General features: G+C 39.7%; 2 protein-coding genes across 2 annotated transcripts; both read left to right on the plus strand.

The window, feature by feature from the left end:
- The first annotated feature begins 599 nt into the window (after window positions 1-599).
- On the plus strand, window positions 600-24,520 carry LOC113021117 (GTPase IMAP family member 8-like). The gene is made up of 7 exons (XM_080300681.1): window positions 600-757; window positions 2,894-3,847; window positions 10,936-11,022; window positions 17,158-18,110; window positions 18,593-18,639; window positions 21,140-21,240; window positions 23,249-24,520. Exons 1-7 carry the CDS (start codon window positions 700-702, stop codon window positions 24,202-24,204), a joined length of 3,156 nt encoding a protein of 1,051 aa, XP_080156807.1. The 5' UTR covers window positions 600-699; the 3' UTR covers window positions 24,205-24,520.
- LOC145428581 (uncharacterized) lies at window positions 7,233-9,829 on the plus strand. The gene is made up of 2 exons (XM_080300966.1): window positions 7,233-7,615; window positions 8,690-9,829. The coding sequence occupies exons 1-2, from the start codon at window positions 7,331-7,333 to the stop codon at window positions 9,569-9,571; spliced, it is 1,167 nt and encodes a 388-aa protein (XP_080157092.1). The 5' UTR covers window positions 7,233-7,330; the 3' UTR covers window positions 9,572-9,829.
- Window positions 24,521-26,505: the final 1,985 nt, after the last annotated feature.

A 26,505-nucleotide genomic window follows, 5' to 3' on the forward strand; every position in this document is an offset into this window, starting at 1 on the left:
GCTTTATCCCTGATCAGGACGTTTTATGAAGCATTAAAGTATACTGACCACTAGATGGCGCGCTGAGACCGTTCATTGTATTGCTTCTCAAACTTTTAAAGCGCAATTGTCTTAACACACTTTAGGCGGTTCGTGTGTTAACACACGTGTGTTTTAGTGATATAAAAATCGCAGTATCCTTAAATGTAATAGTTTAATTGTTTCCTCGTTGCATTGCTTCTCAGCCTCACCATAAAATACCAACGAATCAAAGTCTACTTCTCAGTCAAAATGAAAGTAATGATATTCTATTTGAAATCATAACTTTATTCCACATTAAGCTCTTATGCAAGAAATCATCAACCCCTTACACCATAAAGGTGTGTCCCATCCAGTGACTCTCTATAAGATGCAGGTAGAGTGCCAAGTTCAGAGGTTTATTTAAAACATTTGAAATAGTCTTGGCTCGAAACAGGTAGAAAAAATAATAATGTCCTGCAGAGCGGCCGATTGTCGCTGCTGACCTAATTATTCAGCGTATGTGGACTTGACTGCAACTTGGTGGATGCGGTATTCTCGTAGTGCAGCCAGTATGTGACTTGGCTGTAGAGCCCCACCCTCAGTTTAAAACAGAAAGCACCGAGGAAGTTGTGATGAAAGAAGCTTCACCTAACAGACTTTGAGTTTTGAATTTTGGTGATACTTCTGTCTTCGTCCACCATGAGCACTCAGGCCGCTGACAGCATACCTGGTCCAGCAGAAAGTGAGCAGGAGCAGGGTCAGTATGAAATATGGAAATGCTGCTGAGTTAAAAGTTTTTAGTTTAATGTTTTTCTGTTTAGTTTTTTGTATGTTTTTTTGCCCCTGTGGGTGTCGTTGGACGGCGTTTCCTTCTTACTGTCACAGCGTGCTCTTAATCACGTGTCTTCCTTTGTTCAACTGACACATGTAGAAAGAAAAAGAGAGCAGTGTGCGTCATAGTGGTGCCTTAGCTGAGCTGTTGGCTACTGCAGTTTATCGGGCTTATTTCAGATGTTTGAAGATTGAAGCCATTCTCTAAAATATAAGCTTCCAATGTGGGGAAACAAAACCACAGAACTTTTATAATGTTTTTTACAGTACTTTCATAAAAAAACAAAAACAAACAAGATTGCAGTGACTATTTTTATCTGCCTTCTTCCTGTAAGTGTGTGTGTGTGTGTGTGTGTGTTTAACTAACACACAAACACTGAGTTAGCAAACAGTGATTTTGAGAAGTGCACTTTTAGCCTCTAATGTTGATGTAATGTTCATTTAATGTCTGCATCTCGTTTCTCGTGCTCCTTATTCCCACCTATCTGCTCGTTAGAGTCTTTGTATCTTTATAATAAAGGCTTCTCTTTACTTTTGTCTGTGTTGTCTGCCGCTGTGTTCTGCTTTTACTGCTTTTACCTCTTCTCATCTCACTCTACATCACAGCTAAACCAATCACTGATTGCAAATCTAACTGTACATCACAAAACCAAGAGACTCTTCATTTCCAAGGGTGGAATGATTGTACATCTTTAATGACCTAAAAACAAACAAAGAGTTAGGTGTACAAGTCTGATTTTCTTTGGGATTTTCTCCAATCCACACAGGGTGAAAAGTGTACATATCTTTGGAACAAAGGCGTCTTTTTACTTTTGTCTGCTTTGCCTGCATCTGCATCCTGCTTATATACCTAAATATTTGACCCTGTGTGAAAAGGATACATAGAAACTGAAATATATACATACACTCAGTGATATTTGGTTAAATGACTCTGAGCAAGTTGCACTTCAATCAGAGACTTTCAGTCGCCAACAACAAGACTGTGCTTAAAACCCGGTTCTTTGCCAACAAACCAAATAAATTTAATAACCAGCTCTGAAAAGAAGAGCGGTCAAACATTCAGCCGGAATACTTATTGATACTTGTTGATGACTACCAAAAGTTTCTGGTTGAGGTGCAACTTGTTAAGAAAAGATTAGCAGGCATGTACCTTTATATTTGACCCTGTATGTAAACTTTTGACCCTGTGCAGATTCAAGAAAATCCAAACGAAATTCAACTTTAAATATGTATGCTGTACAATCATTTCACCTTGGAGAAAGAACAATTAAAAAAACAGTTAAATGCCCCCAAATTACCATGATATTCATGCCCACGATGAGTGAATATAAACTTCTAATCACAGCTGTAAATAAGAGTTCTCTTTATGCCTTTTATATGAGAGGATAGGGCATGAACGTACAGCTGGTTGTTATATTTAACTAAAAATTTTCAAGCTCTCACATTTTGTAACATATTTACCTTGATAGTTTTAGGTCACTTTTTGAGTCTCTTTTCTATTCTCTAAATGAACTTTGACTTTCGCCGTACACGTCTCGGCTTGGCCACCTGGAGCCTGTTGTCTCTTGGATCTCTGCTCAGTAGCGAATCTGTTGCCAAAAAGCTACCAAGTTATGGAAAATAACCAGAAAAATATCAGTATAACATGACTGAAATTAGTAGTTAAATTTCGTAATAGCAATTTCTGCAGTAAAAGAATCATTAATGCCTGGATCATTTTGGTTAATCATACAAAATTCTATTTTTTGAAAACTATTTCAACAGGCATATAAAAACACAACAAACCACAAATGGTAACATGAGACAACATACAGTGTATTAATCTTTACTTTTTATTTTATTCATCAACAAATGCCAAAATGCTTTGCATTTGCCACAATGTAAGAACATAATAAAAAAGTTCATACTGTTTGTGCCCTGGGATGCAACAGTCTGGGCTAATATGTGAAAGCTACGAATTTCTACAAATAAACAATAATAATATCAGAAGTCAGAATGAAGGGCACAACGACTTTCATGAACTCTGAATAGTGTTTAAAAATGCTTTTTGTTGGGTTGACAGAGCCGTTGAGGATCATGCTTCTTGGAAAATGTGGTGCAGGCAAGAGCTCGAGTGGGAACACCATCCTCAATAAAATGGTGTTCTGTTCAGAGATGAAGCTGGTCGGCATCACTGTTCACTGTGAAAAAGAGTCCGCGGTGGTTGGAGATGTACCTGTTGATGTGATTGACACACCTGGGCTTTTCGAGAAGGGAAGCAACAAGGAGGACATCATCCGAGAGATTCTTCAACGCCTGAAACTCCAGGAACCAGGACCCCACGTCTTTGCATATGTTATTCCTTTAGGAAGGCTGACTCAGGAAGACCAAGACACCCACACGCTGATTGAAGCAAAGTTTGGCCCAAGAGTGTGGGACTACACCATCGTGCTGTTCACCCACGGGGATCGCCTGGAAGACAAAACAATAAACAACATCATTACTGAGAGTGACGAGAACCTCCGCAACTTCATACGCAAGTGTAGCGGTGGCTTCCACGTCTTCAACAACAAAACCCCGGAGGACCAGAAGCAGGTCACAACTTTTATGGAGAAGATCGAGACCCTGGTGGCCCTGAATGGAGGTAGTTACTACAAGACAGAGCTGTATCCTGAGAAGGAGAGGAAAATCAGAAAAAGACAGGAAAGCATCCTTGCAGAGAGAGATGAAGAAATCAGCAAAAAGGAGGGAAATCTGAGGGAGCATTACAAGGATGAAGAGCTAAAGAAGATGAAGACAAAGCTGTGGAGAAAAGAGGAGGAAAGGGCAAGAAAAGATGCAGAGGGGGAGTTGTACAGCAAGTCCTACCTCATGAAGCGCATCCTGTTACTGGCTGTATTGTGTCTACTGTTATGTTGCAATCTTGGGGTAGCAGCTAAATGGCTTTGTGTTATAGGAATCATTTTGATTGTGGTGTCTTTTAAGATTTTTCCAATTATTCCAGGAAAAATACCAGGTCTTTCTAAGAAAAAGAAATAGATGAGCTTTTACTGTGTTAGTGATTTATCATTCAAATGTGTGACAGATGATATATCGAAGTGATTTAATTAACAAAAATATTTTCATACATATTTGTCTGTCCATAATTAGAAAATACAGTCATCTGATATCATCTCATTGATCTCATATTTAATCAGATAACAGAACTGTAAAAATGCTAATGAAAACAATATTTAAAGTACTACACAAAAGTCTCGGCCGACCACTTTTTCTTTATATTTTACTAGGAAAAAAAGTAAATGCAAGGATACGCGGACATATACATGGAAATACAATACAGAGTTTTAAAATCAATATTTGGTACGACCACCTTTTTTCTTCGACACAGTCTGAACTCTCTTATGCAGCTTTGTTCTCATTTCTTTAAGTAGTCTTCAGGAATAGTTCTGCAGGCTTCTTGAAGAATGTTTAAAGCTGTCTTTGGATGCTGACCGCTTTTTGTTCTGCTCTTTGTGAAGATGATCTCACACTGCTTCAACAATGTTGAGGTCCAGACTCTAGGGAGGTGAGTCCATGACTGATAGTGTTTTATTGGGCTTTTCTATCCGGGTATGCTTTTTCTGGCTATACTTTTATTCAAGTAATGGCTGAATATAAACTTACAGTGTGCACAAGTGCTCAATAAGTCCCCCCGTGGATACCCAGCATATGCCAAACTCATCCCATGAGCATGTCTGGAGTCACTGCAGCCACTACGTGTTTCTTTAGGTGAATGATTGTGGAATTAAAGCATTTTGAAATTGGATGCTGGTCTGGAGGTGGGCATATTAAGCACTTGTCAACATTGTAAATTTTGTGTATATAACTTTACATTTGCATTTTAAAATTTACTGGAAGCTTCTATTCAATTCAATTCAATTTTATTTATATAGCGCCAAATCACAACATAAGGCGCTTCATAGATACAGAGAAAAACCCAACAATCATATGACCCCCTATGAGCAAGCACTTTGGCGACAGTGGGAAGGAAAAACTCCCTTTTAACAGGAAGAAACCTCCGGCAGAACCAGGCTCAGGGAGGGGTGGCCATCTGCTGCGACCGGTTGGGGTGAGAGAAGGAAGACAGGATAAAAGACATGCTGTGGAAGAGAGACAGAGGTTAATAACAGATATGATTCAATGCAGAGAGGTCTGTTAATACATAGTGAGCGAGAAAGGTGACTGGAAAGGAAAAACTCAATGCATCATGGGAATCCCCCGGCAGCCTATGTGTTTTGCAGCATAACTAAGGGAGGATTCAGGGTCACCTGGTCCAGCCCTAACTATATGCTTTAGCAAAAAGGAAAGTTTTAAGCCTAATCTTGAAAGTAGAGATAGTGTCTGTCTCCCGAATCCAAACTGGAAGCTGGTTCCACAGAAGAGGGGCCTGAAAACTGAAGGCTCTGCCTCCCATTCTACTTTTAAATACTCTAGGAACAACAAGTAGGCCTGCAGAGCAAGAGCGAAGTGCTCTAATAGGGTGATATGGTACTACAAGGTCATTGAGATAAGATGGGGCCTGATTATTTAAGACCTTGTATGTGAGGAGCAGGATTTTGAATTCAATTCTGGATTTAACAGGAAGCCAATGAAGGGAAGCCAAAACAGGAGAAATATGATCTCTCTCTTTCTAGTCCCTGTCAGGACTCTTGCTGCAGCATTTTGGATTAGCTGAAGGCTTTTCAGTGAGTTTTTTGGACATCCTGATAATAATGAATTACAGTAGTTCAGCCTGGAAGTAATAAATGCATGAATAGTTAGCTTCTATGTCTAATAGTTAAAAAAACATATAGCCTTCTGAAATCAGATGATTCTTTTTGATACACCATGTATTTTGTGCCTATTTCATGCACCTGAAAAAGTCCACAAAAACTAGGGTTCAAGTCTTAGCCATTCAGTTCTTATCCTTCACAATTAATAAAGTTTCTGCATCACTGGGATTGTGTGTGTTTTGATCAGATTTGATGGGCATCTGTTGGGGTGTTTGATAGCTCATCAAATGTTGCTAAATTCTGACTCTGGCTGTTGAAACTAACCCCCGCACACGTCAAACCAACGACAAGAGGGAAAACAGAAATGTTGAAAATCTCTCACTAGGAATTACAGATGCAGAAAATGCAGTTTTTCTGCATCTGCAAATACAGTTGTGGTCATAGGTTTACATCCACTCATCAACCTACACAGGATCAAACATTACATATGGGCTCAAATATTTACACACACCCCCACTAATGTCTCTTTGCAACTTGCACCTCGACCAGCATTAACAAGCTTCTGACATAATCCTGGCTGGATATTTGACCAGTCTTCTTTGCAGAATTGGTAGAATTCATTTAAATCTGTTGGTTTCGTGGCACAGACTCAGCTTCTAAGTGTTGTCCACAGAAGTTCAGCAGGGTTGAGGTCGGGGCTTTGGGAAGGTCATCCCAGAAGCTTAATGTTTGTCTACTGTATCTATTCCAAAACCAGTTTATCTGTGTGCCTGGGATCATTGTCCAGTTGGAACATTCAACTGGGTCCAAGTTTCAACTGTATGTTCAAACTTGGACAGAACTGGAGATTCTATTTTCAGGTTTTACCTCAAATCCTGATTTACCCCTGGTAGCAAAACAGCCCCAGAGTCAGAATCTACCAGCACTATGCTTGACAGCTAGCACAGGGCTCTTAGATTTCAAAGCCTCACCTTTACTCCTCCAAACATACCTGATTGTGGCTCAATCTTTGTCTCGTCTGGCAACGAAGCTTTTCTCCAGAAGACATTTGGATTGTCCATGTGGGCAGCTGCAAATTTCAGATAAGCTTGAAGGTGCGGATTTTTGACCAGATGCTTTTATCTTGGTCGGCACCCTCTCAGTCCATGGCAATGTGAAACTCGTTTCACTGTGGACAGTGATGCTGGTGTGTGAGCACTGGTTGTTCCTGGATTGTTCCTAAACATCCTGACCACTTTTCTCTCATTTGAGGTTGACAGTTTGGGTCTTTTTCCAGACCTTAGCAAAGTGCTGACACATCCAAATAACTCACACTTATGCACAGTATTTGGTATCTGTACATAAGTGTCTTGTATTGTTCAAACCTGTGAGTGCTATCAAACAAATCCTTTTCATGATGGCAAAGGGAAACTACCAGTTATAGTCAGTCACTAATAGCTTTCTCAAGCTTTATAGAATTTTCACTTATTAAAAGAATTAATTGAGTATATTTATATATTTGCACCTGTATGTTTACTACTGACTGTGTGTTTTAGATGTTTTAGATAAAATCCAAAATAAATTCAAACTTGTGCAGTAAGTCTACCCTGGAAAAGCAGTTCAAAGAAATCATTAAAATTCCAGAATTACCAGGATATTCCCGCCCATGATGAGTGGATCTAAACATTTGATAACAACTGTATGCATATAAGATTTTCCCCAGTTTAACCCATTTATCTTACATATGAAGTGACACCACAAGTGGCTTTCTTTCTCCCCCAGCTTCAGTAATGCCCCCTGCTCCTTCCGAGAAGACGCTTTGCTCTGGCTCGGATTTCTCTTCCAAAGCCGTTCTGTGTCTGATTGAGGCCGTCGGGCGTCGCTGGGGTCTCTATGAGACTCGGGAACGCTCGCAGCTCTTCCAGAGTGTCCAAGAGGAGATGGCCTCCAAGGGGCACATACTGCCTGTTGAGAAAATCCGTCGCAAGTGGAACAACCTCATTGTGACATACAAGAGGGTTAAAGACCGCAGCCGGGAGACGGGACATGCTAAGACGTCTTGGGAGTTCTTTGATGTGAGTCTAACGGGAAGACAAACCTGGGGATAAAAAATAGTTGCTGACATTAAGTACTGATTTAAGTAAACCTCACAGCTGGACATAGTTGCTATGAAATTTTTTAGCCCTCTTTCTTTTCTCCTTTTCCTTTTTCAAGTGCTTTAGCACTATAGAGTGAGACGCTTGAAATTTCCAGTTGTAGAAATGTGAATTTCCCCTCAGGACAAATGTAACTGACCTCAAACGCAGCCATCAATAATCATCATCCACTCAGAGTTTAACAGCTGCACTCTGCATCTGTGGATAATGTGTGTGTGTGTGTGTGTGTGTGTGTGTGTGTGTGTGTGTGTGTGTGTGTGTGTGTGTGTGTGTGTGTGTGTGTGTGTGTGTGTGTGTGTGTGTGTGTCTATATATATATATAAAAATTGTGCAGAAAGAAGAAACGGCTGCTTTATATATTTTGGAAGGTGTGGTCGATGTAGAGTACAGGCCTAGTCTATCTTACAAAATTCAAAACTCAGGGTTACTGGCTAGAAATCAGAAGCATTCTTCTGCTGTTGGCGATATACCACCAGCTATAACATTATAACCACTTGCCTAATATTGTGTTTTTCCCCTTTTGCTGCCAAAACATCCCTGACCATGGGCTCCACTAGACCTCTCAGACCAGGGCACCTTCTGGTCTGTGGCCACGCAGCCCCATATGCAACAAACTGTGATGCACTGTGTATTCTGACACCTTTCTATCAGAATTAGTATTAACTTTTTTTTGCAATTGGAGCTACAGTAGCTCATCTGTTGGATCAGACCACATGGGCCCAGCTTTCGTTCCCGGCCTGATCAGTCCCCCTTGGCTGCCCATGACCCTGTCACCCCCAAATCCTTACTCTTCTTGTACAGGGATGTTTAATCTGAACAACTGTGAGGAAGTACAGCAGAAATAACTAGGATTATAACATAAAGTAACAAGGTTTAAGACAGCATACGGTTACATTGTTAACTGGTATTTGTAAGTCATGGATTACAATGCTGTTTGATGTATTCATTGGTGTACTTTCTCCATATCTCTGTGTGTGTCTTGTTCCACTCTAGTTGATGGACGCCACCCTCTGCGACACCATTGGCACTCAGATCGTCAACAACAAACGAAACAAAGGCGGCAGCACGGTTTCTACACTGCCTGCTCCTTTGGCTAAGATCGCTGCAAAGCCCCTGCAGCTTCCACAGCCGACGTCCACCATCATCCGTCCTAGCAGTGACTTTGCTGCTGTTGCTGGTGCTGGTGGTGTGGACTCAGTAAGTCTGGGCTCCAGTGCTGGCAGCGCTGCCAGTACGTCGGTGACTGCAGCGACCATTAGCTCAGCTAATGCTCCAGACCACAAGCCCCTGATCGTCCTCAATGGTGACATTGTTACTACCAGTATTCACCCAGCCACCATTGTGCCGGCTCCTTCTTTTATCACCTCGCCTTGTTTTACAGAAACAGCCACCACATCCCCTTCCCTCATCTCCGCCAGTAACACAGACCTCAACACACTGGGCTACACGAGCCGCAAAGCTCCATCCATCTCATCAGGTGTCATCCCTTTTCGCCTGAGTACAACATCGCTCACCCAAAGCCAGAATCTCCTCGGCCTCTCCTCTTCATTCCCCCTCACGTCCTCCTGCCTCACTTCCTCTGCTGCCACCTCTTTGTCTACAACAACTGTGTCTGGAACTGAAGGACAGAACCAGAAGGCGAAAGCGGAGCAAGGCGGCTCCACTTTGTTCCAGGAGATTCTGAAGCGACAGGAGGAGCAGGCCTACCTCGATCGAGTGGCTCGCCGCAGGGTTGAAGCCAGAGAGAAGAGGCGCGAGAGGAGGGAGGTGCGAATGTCCGAGTCCCTAGGAAGGATAGCCACGGCCCTGGAGCTGCTCTCCTCCAAACAGGACACAGTCATCGCCCTCCTACAGAGGCTGGCTGATCGGAAATAATCTACAGTGAAAGCCTGGAAAGTAGAATCTCCTGACCTTGTTTTTTTCCCACCTGAGATCCTCCTTATGAAGCTCTCATGCACTATAACGCTACTTTAATGAGCATAATTTAATATAAATTTGAATTTGACGAACTCTTAACTAAATAACAGACAAGCGCAAAGGTGAGTCATTGTTCCGTGCTTTTAAATTGTTGTGCTTTGTAAATATGTTAGTTTGCTTCACTGACATCAAATAAAAAGATTCTTTGGATATGCACCTTAAAGCTGTGGTCATTTGAACACTTTGTCCCCAGATTGCAAGAATAAAACACTGATTAACTACTAAAAAGTTGCAATAAACTTTCAACCATTAAAATATTATCAAGGCTAAGAAAATCCCCCAAAATTTATTTAATAAAGAATCTTTAATCACAAAAAGGTTTTAGCTTCATGAATGAATAAATGACTAAGAGCCAGGCTTTGGATTATTTTGGATAACGAGTATAATGTTCAGATAAGTATTACTGTTAAAACTACAATATTTCATTGAAATGTAGCTGAAAAATGAACCATTTACTTGATGTTCTCTCAAAATACTACATAGGTCCAGTGTTTGAGTAAGTGTAGCTGATTAATTTTCATTGCTGAAAGTAAATACGCACATTTTAAAATACTTTCATTTTACATTTTGTTAAAGGGGTGAATTTATCGAAGCTTTATCCCTGATCAGGACGTTTTATGAAGCATTAAAGTATACTGACCACTAGATGGCGCGCTGAGACCTTTCATTGTATTGCTTCTCAAACTTTTAAAGCGCAATTGTCTTAACACACTTTAGGCGGTTCGTGTGTTAACACACGTGTGTTTTAGTGATATAAAAATCGCAGTATCCTTAAATGTAATAGTTTAATTGCTTCCTCGTTGCATTGCTTCTCAGCCTCACTATAAAATACCAACGAATCAAAGTCTACTTCTCAGTCAAAATGAAAGTAATGATATTCTATTTGAAATCATAACTTTATTCCACATTAAGCTGTTATGCAAGAAATCATCAACCCCTTACACCATAAAGGTGTGTCCCATCCAGTGACTCTCTATAAGACGCGGGTAGAGTGCCAAGTTCAGAGGTTTATTTAAAACATTTGAAATAGTCTTGGCTCGAAACAGGTAGAAAAAATAATAATGTCCTGCAGAGCGGCCGATTGTCGCTGCTGACCTAATTATTCAGCGTATGTGGACTTGACTGTAACTTGGTGGATGCGGTATTCTCGTAGTGCAGCCAGTATGTGACTTGGCTGTAGAGCCCCACCCTCAGTTTAAAACAGAAAGCACCGAGGAAGTTGTGATGAAAGAAGCTTCACCTAACAGACTTTGAGTTTTGAATTTTGGTGATACTTCTGTCTTCGTCCACCATGAGCACTCAGGCCGCTGACAGCATACCTGGTCCAGCAGAAAGTGAGCAGGAGCAGGGTCAGTATGAAATATGGAAATGCTGCTGAGTTAAAAGTTTTTAGTTTAATGTTTTTCTGTTTAGTTTTTTGTATGTTTTTTTGCCCCTGTGGGTGTCGTTGGACGGCGTTTCCTTCTTACTGTCACAGCGTGCTCTTAATCACGTGTCTTCCTTTGTTCAACTGACACATGTAGAAAGAAAAAGAGAGCAGTGTGCGTCATAGTGGTGCCTTAGCTGAGCTGTTGGCTACTGCAGTTTATCGGGCTTATTTCAGATGTTTGAAGATTGAAGCCATTCTCTAAAATATAAGCTTCCAATGTGGGGAAACAAAACCACAGAACTTTTATAATGTTTTTTTACAGTACTTTCATAAAAAAACAAAAACAAACAAGATTGCAGTGACTATTTTTATCTGCCTTCTTCCTGTAAGTGTGTGTGTGTGTGTGTGTGTGTGTGTGTGTGTGTGTGTGTGTGTGTGTGTGTTTAACTAACACACAAACACTGAGTTAGCAAACAGTGATTTTGAGAAGTGCACTTTTAGCCTCTAATGTTGATGCAATGTTCATTTAATGTCTGCATCTCGTTTCTCGTGCTCCTTATTCCCACCTATCTGCTCGTTAGAGTCTTTGTATCTTTATAATAAAGGCTTCTCTTTACTTTTGTCTGTGTTGTCTGCCGCTGTGTTCTGCTTTTACTGCTTTTACCTCTTCTCATCTCACTCTACATCACAGCTAAACCAATCACTGATTGCAAATCTAACTGTACATCACAAAACCAAGAGACTCTTCATTTCCAAGGGTGGAATGATTGTACATCTTTAATGACCTAAAAACAAACAAAGAGTTAGGTGTACAAGTCTGATTTTCTTTGGGATTTTCTCCAATCCACACAGGGTGAAAAGTGTATATGCCGGCTTGTACACATACACGAGAGACACGAGAGTTCTTCTTTACTGATGTTTACTGTGCTTCTCTTGACGTACACAGGTACACCGTAGAACTGGTGAATACAAATGTACAAGAAAATTATATTTCAGCATTAAAACATATTACAATATAAAATTCACAAAATATAAACAAACATACCACTTTGGCCTGCAAGTAGACAAACCGGTGTAACTGGAACTTAGGGCTTATTTCTTCTTTCTTAGCTTGACTTTTACACGGCTAGACCGTCACCATGCGCAGCTTCTCTGACTTTTTTCCAAAACAGGAAGTGACCTCTGCCCTTACCTTATATTTACAAAATTAACCGGCTATTTTCCATGTATCAAATTAACTGTACACCAATCCGGTAGGCAAAAAAGGAAAATGTTAACATGCTCAACACAAAAATAAAACATACAAAATAAAATGCGTTAGTTATATTATCATTACAAGAGCTCCGCCTAGTGGTCAAATACTAACATTTCACCAACTGTTACACTCCCACCATCACACTATCGCAACAGCATGTGTGATCCTAAAGGAATTTGACCCAACAATGAACTTAGCGAAGGTTAACCAATAAACATTATGTTGAGTCTTTACTCTGCTTCAAGTAAAAGTATAGTCTTATGTATGGGTCTCTCTAAAATCGTCTTAGTTGTGTGCTTCCCCTTATTGTCTCTAGTAGAGTCACCGATGAGAAGCTTAACTTGTCTGACTCTGCCGTCAGCTCCTGGAGTGACTTCCACAACTTTGGCGAGTTTCCATTGATTTCTTGGAAGACAGTCTTCTTGTAATAACACAATGTCATTTATTTTTGCATTTCTTCTGTTTTTATTCCATTTGCTTCTCTGTTGCAGGTTTAACAGATATTCCTTTCTCCACCTTGTCCAAAATACATTCGCCAAATATTGTACTCGTTTCCATCTTTTCTGGAGGTAGAGATCTTCTTTAGCGGCTCGTCCCAGTCCAGCTTTTCCTGACACATTCTTTGGAGGAGTTTCTTACCAACTAAAATGAACGGAGCGACGAATCCAAGTGGGTCGAATATTGAGGCCACTGTCGAGAGCACTCCTCTTCTAGTGAAGGGGTTATTCTTTACAATCACCCTGAATTGAAAGGTGTCTGAGCTTACACACCATTGGACCCCTAAGGCTCTTTCTATCTTTGGCTCTCCTAGTGCCAGATCCAGATCAGTTGCTCCTGCTACACATTCTTCCTTTGGGATAGCAGCAATCACTTCCTTGCTGTTGCTAATAAACTTGTGCAGGTGCAGCTTACCGGTGGCACACAGTTCTCTAGCTTCCTTTACAAGTTGAATAGCTTCTTGCACTGAATCCACACTCACCAAACCGTCGTCCACGTAGAAGTTGCATTGCATGAACTTCACCGTGGCTTCACTGAACTTATTTTCACCTTGCGCAGCGACATGCTTGAATCCAAAGTTTGCGCATCCTGGTGAAGATGCTGCACCAAACAAGTGGACTCTCATGCGAAACACTGATGTGGACTTTTCCATGTTACCATCCTCCCACCATAGGAATCGGAGGTAATCTTGATCCTTTGGGGCAACATGAAACTGGTGAAACATGCGCTCCACGTCACACATGACAGCTACACGTCCTTTCCTGAAACGACACAGAACTCCAACAAGAGTATTTGTGTTTTCATTATTTTAATGACTTCTTCTGTAGCTGCTACATCAGCTGCAGCTTCTTGTCTTTGTTGTAGTGTGACCAGAGATGATTGCTTTGACATTCCAGAGATAGACCTTGACTTATATGTGATCCTTGAAGAAGCGCTGGATGAACTGCTGTCATACACGGACTCTGAATCAGGCCAGGGTATACTATTTGGATCACCATCTTCTTCTAAAAGGCACCGAGCCTTTGCTCTGGCAGTTTCACTGATAGCCATGCACACATCACATCTTCTGCGCATTTCAATATCAGGACTTTGTATTTTTCTGATCTCATCATGAATGTTACAGATGTCAGTCATACTAGTGTCTATAACACTTACAGCTTCAGGTATTAACTCAATGTCTTTACTCTTCACCATTCTTTTAAATAAGTTTATGTGGTATTTCCACTTCTTGTAAACTCGCTCAAAATTGTTTGTCAAGTCATTTAACTTGGCTTCTTGTAAGGATTGTCCCTTTTCAGTGAGAGTGCGTGTGCGCTGGCTTCTGCGTAAGCTTTCTGACTGTGTGCCTTCAGTAAATACTGAGCACTGTGGAGTTTCTTCTCCATTTGTCTGCTCTTTACTTTCATCATTTTGAAAATTATCATCAGCACTTTCTTCTTCAGTGGGCTGTATTGCATCTTCATTTTCATCTGCCATGTTGTCTTCATAGTATTTTCACTTGACTTTAACATTTACTTGATAAATCTTGATTTTAGCTGCTCCTTAATATGAAAGGTCACTTTGAATTTCAAATGGAACTGAGGCTTGATAACAATTTACAAGTGCTTTGTTACTTCCAAGACACAGACTTTTGTGCTTGCTTGACTATCTTTCACTTGTTAGCTTGCTTCTTTACGTATTCAATGCATTTGCTGGAGCATGTGATACTTCTCTTGCTAGTAGCGTCTCTTGCTAGTAGCGTCTCTTGCTAGTAGCGTCTCTTGCTAGTAGCGTCTCTTGCTAGTAGCGTCGGTCCAACCATCTCGTTGCCTTCTCCGGAGCAGTGGAGTGTTCTACTATGCCGGCTTGTACACATACACGAGAGACACGAGAGTTCTTCTTTACTGATGTTTACTGTGCTTCTCTTGACGTACACAGGTACACCGTAGAACTGGTGAATACAAATGTACAAGAAAATTATATTTCAGCATTAAAACATATTACTAGTGATGTGACGTTCTGTATCGAGGCTTCGAAGCGTGTGTCGAGTAATGGAGGGGGCGTTTCCGCGAAGCGCGTATCGAGGCTTGCTTCATTTATGGGAGGAGCTGAAAATGATGACGTCCGAAGCCTCGCTGCCCGGCTGTACCACGTGACTGGTTCAGGAAGCGGTTCGAACTTTGCCGCGAGCTATGACAGCGATATAAACCCCTCAGACTTCATTCAAAAATGTGGGTGTTTGATGGAGAGTTGCGGTTAGTGAGAGTTAGAGACAGTTTAGAAAAAAAAGAAATCGCCTACGACCTGCCACAGTGGAGAAACTGTTGTTTTTAAATAAAAACCAATGATGTGTCCCCTAAACACTAATCACTGTCCTTGCCTCAATGTTACAAAAGCACAACCACTGTCCACACCTCACAGTATATGATCATTTCCATTTCAAGCATTTCCAAATAATCATTTCCCATACTGCCACTATAAATATACACAGTATACTGCCATCACTACAATATAGATGTTTTACACACTCCTTTTGTTGTTGACATTTACAGGCTGTGTGCAAAATGCCACACTCTTCAAATTCATGCCAGCTATTATTTTTACGTCCAGTAGGTGTCCTGCTAGAGCAAATGAAGCTTCATGAAGCTTCGCGTTAGGGTGAACCAATTGGATGAAAAGCTTCAGTGCTTCATGGGGCTTCATCTGCCCATCACTACATATTACAATATAAAATTCACAAAATATAAACAAACATACCACTTTGGCCTGCAAGTAGACAAACCGGTGTAACTGGAACTTAGGGCTTATTTCTTCTTTCTTAGCTTGACTTTTACACGGCTAGACCGTCACCATGCGCAGCTTCTCTGACTTTTTTCCAAAACAGGAAGTGACCTCTGCCCTTACCTTATATTTACAAAATTAACCGGCTATTTTCCATGTATCAAATTAACTGTACACCAATCCGGTAGGCAAAAAAGGAAAATGTTAACATGCTCAACACAAAAATAAAACATACAAAATAAAATGCGTTAGTTATATTATCATTACAAGAGCTCCGCCTAGTGGTCAAATACTAACATTTCACCAACTGTTACAGTGTACATATCTTTGGAACAAAGGCGTCGTTTTACTTTTGTCTGCTTTGCCTGCATCTGCATCCTGCTTATATACCTAAATATTTGACCCTGTGTGAAAAGGATACATAGAAACTGAAATATATACATACACTCAGTGATATTTGGTTAAATGACTCTGAGCAAGTTGCACTTCAATCAGAGACTTTCAGTCGCCAACAACAAGACTGTGCTTAAAACCCGGTTCTTTGCCAACAAACCAAATAAATTTAATAACCAGCTCTGAAAAGAAGAGCGGTCAAACATTCAGCCGGAATACTTATTGATACTTGTTGATGACTACCAAAAGTTTCTGGTTGAGGTGCAACTTGTTAAGAAAAGATTAGCGGGCATGTACCTTTATATTTGACCCTGTATGTAAACTTTTGACCCTGTGCAGATTCAAGAAAATCCAAACGAAATTCAACTTTAAATATGTATGCTGTACAATCATTTCACCTTGGAGAAAGAACAATTAAAAAAACAGTTAAATGCCCCCAAATTACCATGATATTCATGCCCACGATGAGTGAATATAAACTTCTAATCACAGCTGTAAATAAGAGTTCTCTTTATGCCTTTTATATGAGAGGATAGGGCACGAACGTACAGCTGGTTGTTATATATAACTAAAAATTTTCAAGCTCTCACATTTTGTAACATATTTACCTTGATAGTTTTAGGTCACTTTTTGAGTCTCTTTTCTATTCTCTAAATGAACTTTGACTTTCGCCGTACACGTCTCGGCTTGGCCACCTGGAGCCTGTTGTCTCTTGGATCTCTGCTCAGTAGCGAATCTGTTGCCAAAAAGCTACCAAGTTATGGAAAATAACCAGAAAAATATCAGTATAACATGACTGAAATTAGTAGTTAAATTTCGTAATAGCAATTTCTGCAGTAAAAGAATCATTAATGCCTGGATCATTTTGGTTAATCATACAAAATTCTATTTTTTGAAAACTATTTCAACAGGCATATAAAAACACAACAAACCACAAATGGTAACATGAGACAACATACAGTGTATTAATCTTTACTTTTTATTTTATTCATCAACAAATGCCAAAATGCTTTGCATTTGCCACAATGTAAGAACATAATAAAAAAGTTCATACTGTTTGTGCCCTGGGATGCAACAGTCTAGGCTAATATGTGAAAGCTACGAATTTCTACAAATAAACAATAATAATATCAGAAGTCAGAATGAAGGGCACAACGACTTTCATGAACTCTGAATAGTGTTTAAAAATGCTTTTTGTTGGGTTGACAGAGCCGTTGAGGATCATGCTTCTTGGAAAATGTGGTGTAGGCAAGAGCTCGAGTGGGAACACCATCCTCAATAAAATGGTGTTCTGTTCAGAGATGAAGCTGGTCGGCATCACTGTTCACTGTGAAAAAGAGTCCGCGGTGGTTGGAGATGTACCTGTTGATGTGATTGACACACCTGGGCTTTTCGAGAAGGGAAGCAACAAGGAGGACATCATCCGAGAGATTCTTCAACGCCTGAAACTCCAGGAACCAGGACCCCACGTCTTTGCATATGTTATTCCTTTAGGAAGGCTGACTCAGGAAGACCAAGACACCCACACGCTGATTGAAGCAAAGTTTGGCCCAAGAGTGTGGGACTACACCATCGTGCTGTTCACCCACGGGGATCGCCTGGAAGACAAAACAATAAACAACATCATTACTGAGAGTGACGAGAACCTCCGCAACTTCATACGCAAGTGTAGCGGTGGCTTCCACGTCTTCAACAACAAAACCCCGGAGGACCAGAAGCAGGTCACAACTTTTATGGAGAAGATCGAGACCCTGGTGGCCCTGAATGGAGGTAGTTACTACAAGACAGAGCTGTATCCTGAGAAGGAGAGGAAAATCAGAAAAAGACAGGAAAGCATCCTTGCAGAGAGAGATGAAGAAATCAGCAAAAAGGAGGGAAATCTGAGGGAGCATTACAAGGATGAAGAGCTAAAGAAGATGAAGACAAAGCTGTGGAGAAAAGAGGAGGAAAGGGCAAGAAAAGATGCAGAGGGGGAGTTGTACAGCATGTCCTACCTCATGAAGATCATCCTGTTACTGGCTGTATTGTGTCTACTGTTATGTTGCAATCTTGGGGTAGCAGCTAAATGGCTTTGTGTTATAGGAATCATTTTGATTGTGGTGTCTTTTAAGATTTTTCCAATTATTCCAGGAAAAATACCAGGTCTTTCTAAGAAAAAGAAATAGATGAGCTTTTACTGTGTTAGTGATTTATCATTCAAATGTGTGACAGATGATATATCGAACTGATTTAATTAACAAAAATATTTTCATACATATTTGTCTGTCCATAATTAGAAAATATAGTCATCTGATATCATCTCATTGATCTCATATTTAATCAGATAACAGAACTGTAAAAATGCTAATGAAAACAATATTTAAAGTACTACACAAAAGTCTCGGCCCACCACTTTTTCTTTATATTTTACTAGGAAAAAAAGTAAATGCAAGGATATGCGGACATATACATGGAAATACAATACAGAGTTTTAAAATCAATATTTGGTACGACCACCTTTTTTCTTTGACACAGTCTGAACTCTCTTATGCAGCTTTGTTCTCATTTCTTTAAGTAGTCTTCAGGAATAGTTCTGCAGGCTTCTTGAAGAATGTTTAAAGCTGTCTTTGGACGTTGACCGCTTTTTGTTCTGCTCTTTGTGAAGATGATCTCACACTGCTTCAACAATGTTGAGGTCCAGACTCTAGGGAGGTGAGTCCATGACTGATAGTGTTTTATTGGGCTTTTCTATCCGGGTATGCTTTTTCTGGCTATACTTTTATTCAAGTAATGGCTGAATATAAACTTACAGTGTGCACAAGTGCTCAATAAGTCCCCCCGTGGATACCCAGCATATGCCAAACTCATCCCATGAGCATGTCTGGAGTCACTGCAGCCACTACGTGTTTCTTTAGGTGAATGATTGTGGAATTAAAGCATTTTGAAACTGGATGCTGGTCTGGAGGTGGGCATATTAAGCACTTGTCAACATTGTAAATTTTGTGTATATAACTTTACATTTGCATTTTAAAATTTACTGGAAGCTTCTATTCAATTCAATTCAATTTTATTTATATAGCGCCAAATCACAACATAAGGCGCTTCATAGATACAGAGAAAAACCCAACAATCATATGACCCCCTATGACCAAGCACTTTGGCGACAGTGGGAAGGAAAAACTCCCTTTTAACAGGAAGAAACCTCCGGCAGAACCAGGCTCAGGGAGGGGCGGGGCCATCTGCTGCGACCGGTTGGGGTGAGAGAAGGAAGACAGGATAAAGACATGCTGTGGAAGAGAGACAGAGGTTAATAACAGATATGATTCAATGCAGAGAGGTCTATTAATACATAGTGAGTGAGAAAGGTGACTGGAAAGGAAAAACTCAATGCATCATGGGAATCCCCCGGCAGCCTATGTGTTTTGCAGCATAACTAAGGGAGGATTCAGGGTCACCTGGTCCAGCCCTAACTATATGCTTTAGCAAAAAGGAAAGTTTTAAGCCTAATCTTGAAAGTAGAGATAGTGTCTGTCTCCCGAATCCAAACTGGAAGCTGGTTCCACAGAAGAGGGGTCTGAAAACTGAAGGCTCTGCCTCCCATTCTACTTTTAAATACTCTAGGAACAACAAGTAGGCCTGCAGAGCGAGAGCGAAGTGCTCTAATAGGGTGATATGGTACTACAAGGTCATTGAGATAAGATGGGGCCTGATTATTTAAGACCTTGTATGTGAGGAGCAGGATTTTGAATTCAATTCTGGATTTAACAGGAAGCCAATGAAGGGAAGCCAAAACAGGAGAAATATGATCTCTCTCTTTCTAGTCTCTGTCAGGACTCTTGCTGCAGTTATTATAATATTATCAAGGCAAAGAAAATCCCCCAAAATTTATTTAATAAAGAATCTTAAATGACAACAAGGTTTTATCTTCATAAGCAGGGCTCTGAATCATCCCTGTTACTTTTCATTTTTAGGTTTTAACAGGAAATCCTCATGAGTGACCTAACAGATAATCTCAGGTTCCATGTAGGCTTGTAGGATATTAACTGTATGTGTCTTAAAAGCAAATGTTATGATCACAGAGTCAACCCTAAAATAAAGTACAAGCCAATAAGATTAGTTGCATCCTGTTAATGTTTGTTGAGGATTTGGAGACAAAATTCATTTATTCAATTCAATTTTATTTTATTTATATAATGCCAAATCACAACAACAGTCGCCTCAAGGTGCTTTATTTATTCATTAATGAATGAAAAAATGACTGCCACCAAGGCATCATTTGATCTTTGGATAATGATTATACCTTTCAGACAAATGTTGCAGTTAAAAATACAATATCTCATTGAAATGTAGCTGAAAAATTAACCATTAACTTGATGTTCTCTCAAAATACTACATAGGTCCGGTGTAAGTGTAGTTGATTACTTTTCATTGCTGAAAGTAAATACGCACATTTTAAAATACTTTCATTTTACATTTTGTTAAAGGGGTGAATTTATCGAAGCTTTATCCCTGATCAGGACGTTTTATGAAGCATTAAAGTATACTGACCACTAGATGGCGCGCTGAGACCGTTCATTGTATTGCTTCTCAAACTTTTAAAGCGCAATTGTCTTAACACACTTTAGGCGGTTCGTGTGTTAACACACGTGTGTTTTAGTGATATAAAAATCGCAGTATCCTTAAATGTAATAGTTTAATTGTTTCCTCGTTGCATTGCTTCTCAGCCTCACTATAAAATACCAACGAATCACAGTCTACTTCTCAGTCAAAATGAAAGTAATGATATTCTATTTGAAATCATAACTTTATTCCACATTAAGCTGTTATGCAAGAAGTCATCAGATCTTTGATCCCTTGCACAATAAAAGTGTGTCCCATCCAGTGACTCTCTATAAGACGCGGGTAGAGTGCCAAGTTCAGAGGTTTATTTAAAACAGGCTGGGTGGAAATACTCTTGGCTCGAAACAGGTAGAAAAATAACATCTACGGACATAGGACTGCGGCCGATTGTCGCTGCTGACCTAATTATTCAGCGTATGTGGACTGGACTTTAACTTGGTGGATGCGGGGCACCCAGCAGGTCACGTGACTGTAGAGCCCCACCCTCAGTTTGAAACAGAAAGCACCGAGGAAGCTGTGTAAAAAAAAAGTTTCACCTAACAGACTTGCTTTGAGATTCAATCAGGACTGTCAGGCCAGCGAGGACAAGTTAACCGACGTCTACAGTTTTGGTGATACTTCTGTCTTCGTCCACCATGAGCACTCAGGCCGCTGACAGCATACCTTGTCCAGCAGAAAGTGAGCAGGAGCAGGGTCAGTATGAAATATGGAAATGCTGTTGAGTCAAAAGTTTTTAGTTTAATGTTTTTATTCTATTTTTTGTATGTCTGTATGTATTTTTCCCCTGTGGGTGTAGTTGGTGTAGTTACAGCATGTTCTTAAGCACGTGTCTACCCTTGTTCAGCTGACACATGTAGAAAGAAAAAGAGAGCAGTGTGAGTCATACTGGTGCTTTAGCTGAGCTGTTGGCTACTGCAGTTTATAGGGCTTGTTTCAGATGTTTGAAGATGGAAGCCAATATATACAATATGACATTACAATGGGGAGAAAACAAAACCAGATAATATAATTAATATGATATGTTAATTTTTTTTTTACAGTACTTTAATAAAAATAAAATTCCAAAATGGCAGTGACTCTTTTTATCTGCTTTCTTCCTGTAAGTGTGTGTGTGTGTGTTTAATTAACACACCTACACCAAGTTAGCCAACAGTGATTTTGAGATGTGTAATTAAACTACAGTACTGTTAGCCTCTAATGTTCATTTAATGTCTCCATCTCACTCTCGTGCTCCTTATTCCCACTTTTGTAGAGGTCACCTAAGGTCATTCAGCCCCTTTCTTTACTGGTGGTCTAACCTGTGAAAAGGTTGTGAAACATAATATCACTATTGGATATTGTTTATCATTATCACACTCTTAAAAGTAAAAAACTAGGTTAACACATATTAGTTAAAATAAAGTATGCATTCTGTCAGAGAAAAAAATTATTTGCTGGAGTAATATAATGTTATGAAACATTGATAGTTAGTGATCCGCAGCCTTTTCATTTGAGCTAAAAACACTTCATTTAATTATAGGCTATTTATAAACAGAATACCTTTAACCCACACAAGATGATGCAACAGACCTTAAGACCTTCATTAAGGGCCTGCATAGAAACATTTCCAATGTTTTGGAAATTTTCATCACATGAATGGTTGACCTCTGATGACCTCTAGAAGCCTTTATTAATATATTTAAAATGATAGTGGCACAAAAGAAAATTTTTGCAGCGCAAACGTTTGACACCATTCTTGTGGCATTTGAATCAGAATCAGAATCAGAATCAGAATACTTTATTGATCCCTGGGGGAAATTATTTTTTGTTACAGTGCTCCATTTTAAACCAACATTAAGACAAGACAGACAATACGCTAACTAAGAATAGTACAATATATACATATATATACATACATACATACATAAGTCACTTATAAATAAATATTTGGAAAAGAAACATGTGTAGTTGTAGCAGCAAACAGTGTGTTAAGTGGATGCGTTGTACAGGGAGATGGCCACAGGCAGGAATGATTTCCTGTGTCGTTCAGTGGTGCTTTTCGGTAATCTCAGTCTCTCACTGAACGAGCTCCTGTGACTGACCAACATGTCATGGAGTGGGTGGGAGGTGTTATCCAACATAGAAGAAGAAGAAGAAGGTGGGATGGGCGTTTTTGAGCAAGTTGCATCTCAATCATAGACTTTCAGTCTCCAACAACAGGACTAAGCTTAAAACCCGGTTCTTTGCCAACAAAGCAAATAATTTTGATAAACTGTACCAGTTCTGCAAAGAAGAACGGTTAAACATTATGCCACACACTTGTTGATGACTACCAGAAGTTTCTGGTTGAGGTGCAACTTGTTAACAAAAGATTAGTAGGCATCTATTTTCTGAAAAAGTAAGATAAGAAAAAAATATTTCAAAAGGCATATAAAAACAAAACAAGCCACAAATGCTAACATGAGACAACATACAGTGTATTACTTTACTTTTTATTTTATTCATCAACAAATGCCAAAATGCTTTGCATTTGCCACAATGTAAGAACATAATAAAAAAGTTCATACTGTTTGTGCCCTGGGATGCAACAGTCTGGGCTAATATGTGAAAGCCACGAATTTCTACAAATAAACAATAATAATATCAGAAGTCAGAATGAAGGGCACAACGACTTTCATGAACTCTGAATAGTGTTTAAAAATGCTTTTTGTTGGGTTGACAGAGCCGTTGAGGATCATGCTTCTTGGAAAATGTGGTGCAGGCAAGAGCTCGAGTGGGAACACCATCCTCAATAAAATGGTGTTCTGTTCAGAGATGAAGCTGGTCGGCATCACTGTTCACTGTGAAAAAGAGTCCGCGGTGGTTGGAGATGTACCTGTTGATGTGATTGACACACCTGGGCTTTTCGAGAAGGGAAGCAACAAGGAGGACATCATCCGAGAGATTCTTCAACGCCTGAAACTCCAGGAACCAGGACCCCACGTCTTTGCATATGTTATTCCTTTAGGAAGGCTGACTCAGGAAGACCAAGACACCCACACGCTGATTGAAGCAAAGTTTGGCCCAAGAGTGTGGGACTACACCATCGTGCTGTTCACCCACGGGGATCGCCTGGAAGACAAAACAATAAACAACATCATTACTGAGAGTGACGAGAACCTCCGCAACTTCATACGCAAGTGTAGCGGTGGCTTCCACGTCTTCAACAACAAAACCCCGGAGGACCAGAAGCAGGTCACAACTTTTATGGAGAAGATCGAGACCCTGGTGGCCCTGAATGGAGGTAGTTACTACAAGACAGAGCTGTATCCTGAGAAGGAGAGGAAAATCAGAAAAAGACAGGAAAGCATCCTTGCAGAGAGAGATGAAGAAATCAGCAAAAAGGAGGGAAATCTGAGGGAGCATTACAAGGATGAAGAGCTAAAGAAGATGAAGACAAAGCTGTGGAGAAAAGAGGAGGAAAGGGCAAGAAAAGATGCAGAGGGGGAGTTGTGCAGCAAGTCCTACCTCATGAAGAGCATCCTGTTACTGGCTGTATTGTGTCTACTGTTATGTTGCAATCTTGGGGTAGCAGCTAAATGGCTTTGTGTTATAGGAATCATTTTGATTGTGGTGTCTTTTACGATTTTTCCAATTATTCCAGGAAAAATACCAGGTCTTTCTAAGAAAAAGAAATAGATGAGCTTTTACTGTGTTAGTGATTTATCATTCAAATGTGTGACAGATGATATATCGAAGTGATTTAATTAACAAAAATAATTTTCATACAAATTTTTCTGTCCATAGTTAGAAAATATAGTCATCTGATATCATCTCATTGATCCCATATTTAATCAGATAACAGAACTGTAAAAATGCTAATGAAAACAATATTTAAAGTACTACACAAAAGTCTCGGCCCACCACTTTTTCTTTATATTTTACTAGGAAAAAAAGTAAATGCAAGGATATGCGGACATATACATGGAAATACAATACAGAGTTTTAAAATCAATATTTGGTACGACCACCTTTTTTCTTTGACACAGTCTGAACTCTCTTATGCAGCTTTGTTCTCATTTCTTTAAGTAGTCTTCAGGAATAGTTCTGCAGGCTTCTTGAAGAATGTTTAAAGCTGTCTTTGGATGCTGACCGCTTTTTGTTCTGCTCTTTGTGAAGATGATCTCACACTGCTTCAATGAAGTTGAGGTCCAGACTCTGGGGAGCTCGGTCCATGACTGATAATGTTTTATTGTGTTTTTCTATCCGGGTATGCTTTTTCTGGAATAACAGTGTGTTTGGAATCATTGTCATGTCATAAAATGAAGCACTGATTGACACATTGACACATGATGGATCAAATCTGATGGTACTTTTCTGTGTTCAAATTTCAAATGATTTAACTCAGGAGTTTCACTTTTGGATTCATTCATATGACCAGTTGCCACTGATTTTCCATTTGTCCAGTTCTTGTGTAATTTGGCATACCTCAGTCTTTTTTAGATTTTTTTCCTTCTTTAAAAATGACATCTTGACAGCCATCTTTTCCACCGAGACCATTCCTGATGTGGTTTCAGTGAACAGTAGATCTCTCAGGTCGTGTGTCCAGCTTGGAGCTGAAAATATATATATATATATATTGCTTGTAGCATAGCTGAGCCACTGTGTGAGAGCTGAGCAGCGAAAGGAAATTAAGTGAGGAGCCGGCTCTCGCTCAATAGGAGTCGACTCTTCTGATTCACTACAAAGCACTCTGTAAGCACGGCTCTTAGAGGTGATGCTTTTGTGCATGACACATTATCGAACGTTATGTTGTGTGTCATGGATACTGTTGACTCCAATTCTCCCAACCACTTTGTCGAGCTGAGACAGCAAGACCGAGACAGCGAGACCAAGACAAGACCGAGGGATCCTAGCCCAAGACAAGACCAAGACCAAAGTCCGTCGAGACAAGACAAGAACAAGACCACGTGGTCTAGAGACCAAGACCGGTCTCGAGACATCCAACTCTAGTACCGAGCATCCTCTAGTGTTAATGTGATAGCGTTCCATAATGTAAAAGTGAAAACGTACAGGCTCTGAAATGTACTCAAAGTATGAAAGTAAAAATAATCTCCTTAAAGCACAATTCAACTAATCATATTTGTACAAAGGTAACTGAACCATGGTATATTATATTAATATAAGAATAAAATACGGTTAGTACATGATAATAAAACATTTTCGGATTTAATTCTAATGGATGTGCTTTAAATGCAGTGAAAAAGAATTTTAAAAAATAACTATTTTCTGTTCTGATTGTGGGTGAAAGTAAAATGAGTACAGTCAGGGTTTAAAGTGAAACTCAGTAGGTGAGTCTGTGTAGTGGCTCAGCATAGGTGAAAGAACCACACAATCATTTCTAATCAGCACACTGTACTGCCACAGTTTTTTAATAGTTTTTCTACTATAAAACTTGTAAAACTCAGCTTCTGTTTGTTTTCTTAGAAGAGGCAATGATGCATATAAATAGTTTTTAAGTGTTTTTGTGGATATTTTGTTAATTCCATTTACATATAGGAGAATTTCACCTACTTCACTGAAGAGGTGTGCCATCCTGCCTAGACATCTTGCCCCTCCTTTACTATTACTATTAAATAAATTAACTCCTAAATAACTAAAAGGCAAGATTTATGAAGTTATCATGAGCTAATTCCGACCGGTCACAACAGTTCATTTTACATAACTGCTATCACTTCCAGACGTTTCTTTTCTAAATAAACAGAATAGCTCTTGGCCACTTTACTAGAAAACATAGATTTACCAATTACAGACACTCACCTGTTACACACTCAAATGTCCTTAGTTATTTATTATGCTAACATTAATGTTAGCCTGCTTTAAGTAGAGAAAGGTCAATTAACATCAGTGTTATTCCACGTTACCTGGATTATATTTATATTCAGAAATATAAAGAGATTAGTTAGCATATGTTTGCTCCAGAGGATGATCCACAGTGAT

This window comes from Astatotilapia calliptera, chromosome 4 (assembly GCF_964374335.1).
Source record: "Astatotilapia calliptera chromosome 4, fAstCal68.1, whole genome shotgun sequence".
NCBI classification, from domain to species: domain Eukaryota; kingdom Metazoa; phylum Chordata; class Actinopteri; order Cichliformes; family Cichlidae; genus Astatotilapia; species Astatotilapia calliptera.

What these genes read in the sequence shown, in the direction of transcription:
- LOC113021117 (XM_080300681.1), top strand. Translation starts at nt 700, where the DNA reads ATGAGCACTCAGGCCGCTGACAGCATACCTGGTCCAGCAGAAAGTGAG. An exon ending in AGAAAGTGAGCAGGAGCAGG is followed by an intron (nt 758 to 2,893) that starts GTCAGTATGAAA and finishes TTGGGTTGACAG; the next exon opens with AGCCGTTGAGGATCATGCTT. An exon ending in GAGGTCCAGACTCTAGGGAG is followed by an intron (nt 18,640 to 21,139) that starts GTGAGTCCATGA and finishes GAGGACAAGTTA; the next exon opens with ACCGACGTCTACAGTTTTGG.
- LOC145428581 (XM_080300966.1), top strand. Translation starts at nt 7,331, where the DNA reads ATGCCCCCTGCTCCTTCCGAGAAGACGCTTTGCTCTGGCTCGGATTTC. An exon ending in CGTCTTGGGAGTTCTTTGAT is followed by an intron (nt 7,616 to 8,689) that starts GTGAGTCTAACG and finishes GTTCCACTCTAG; the next exon opens with TTGATGGACGCCACCCTCTG.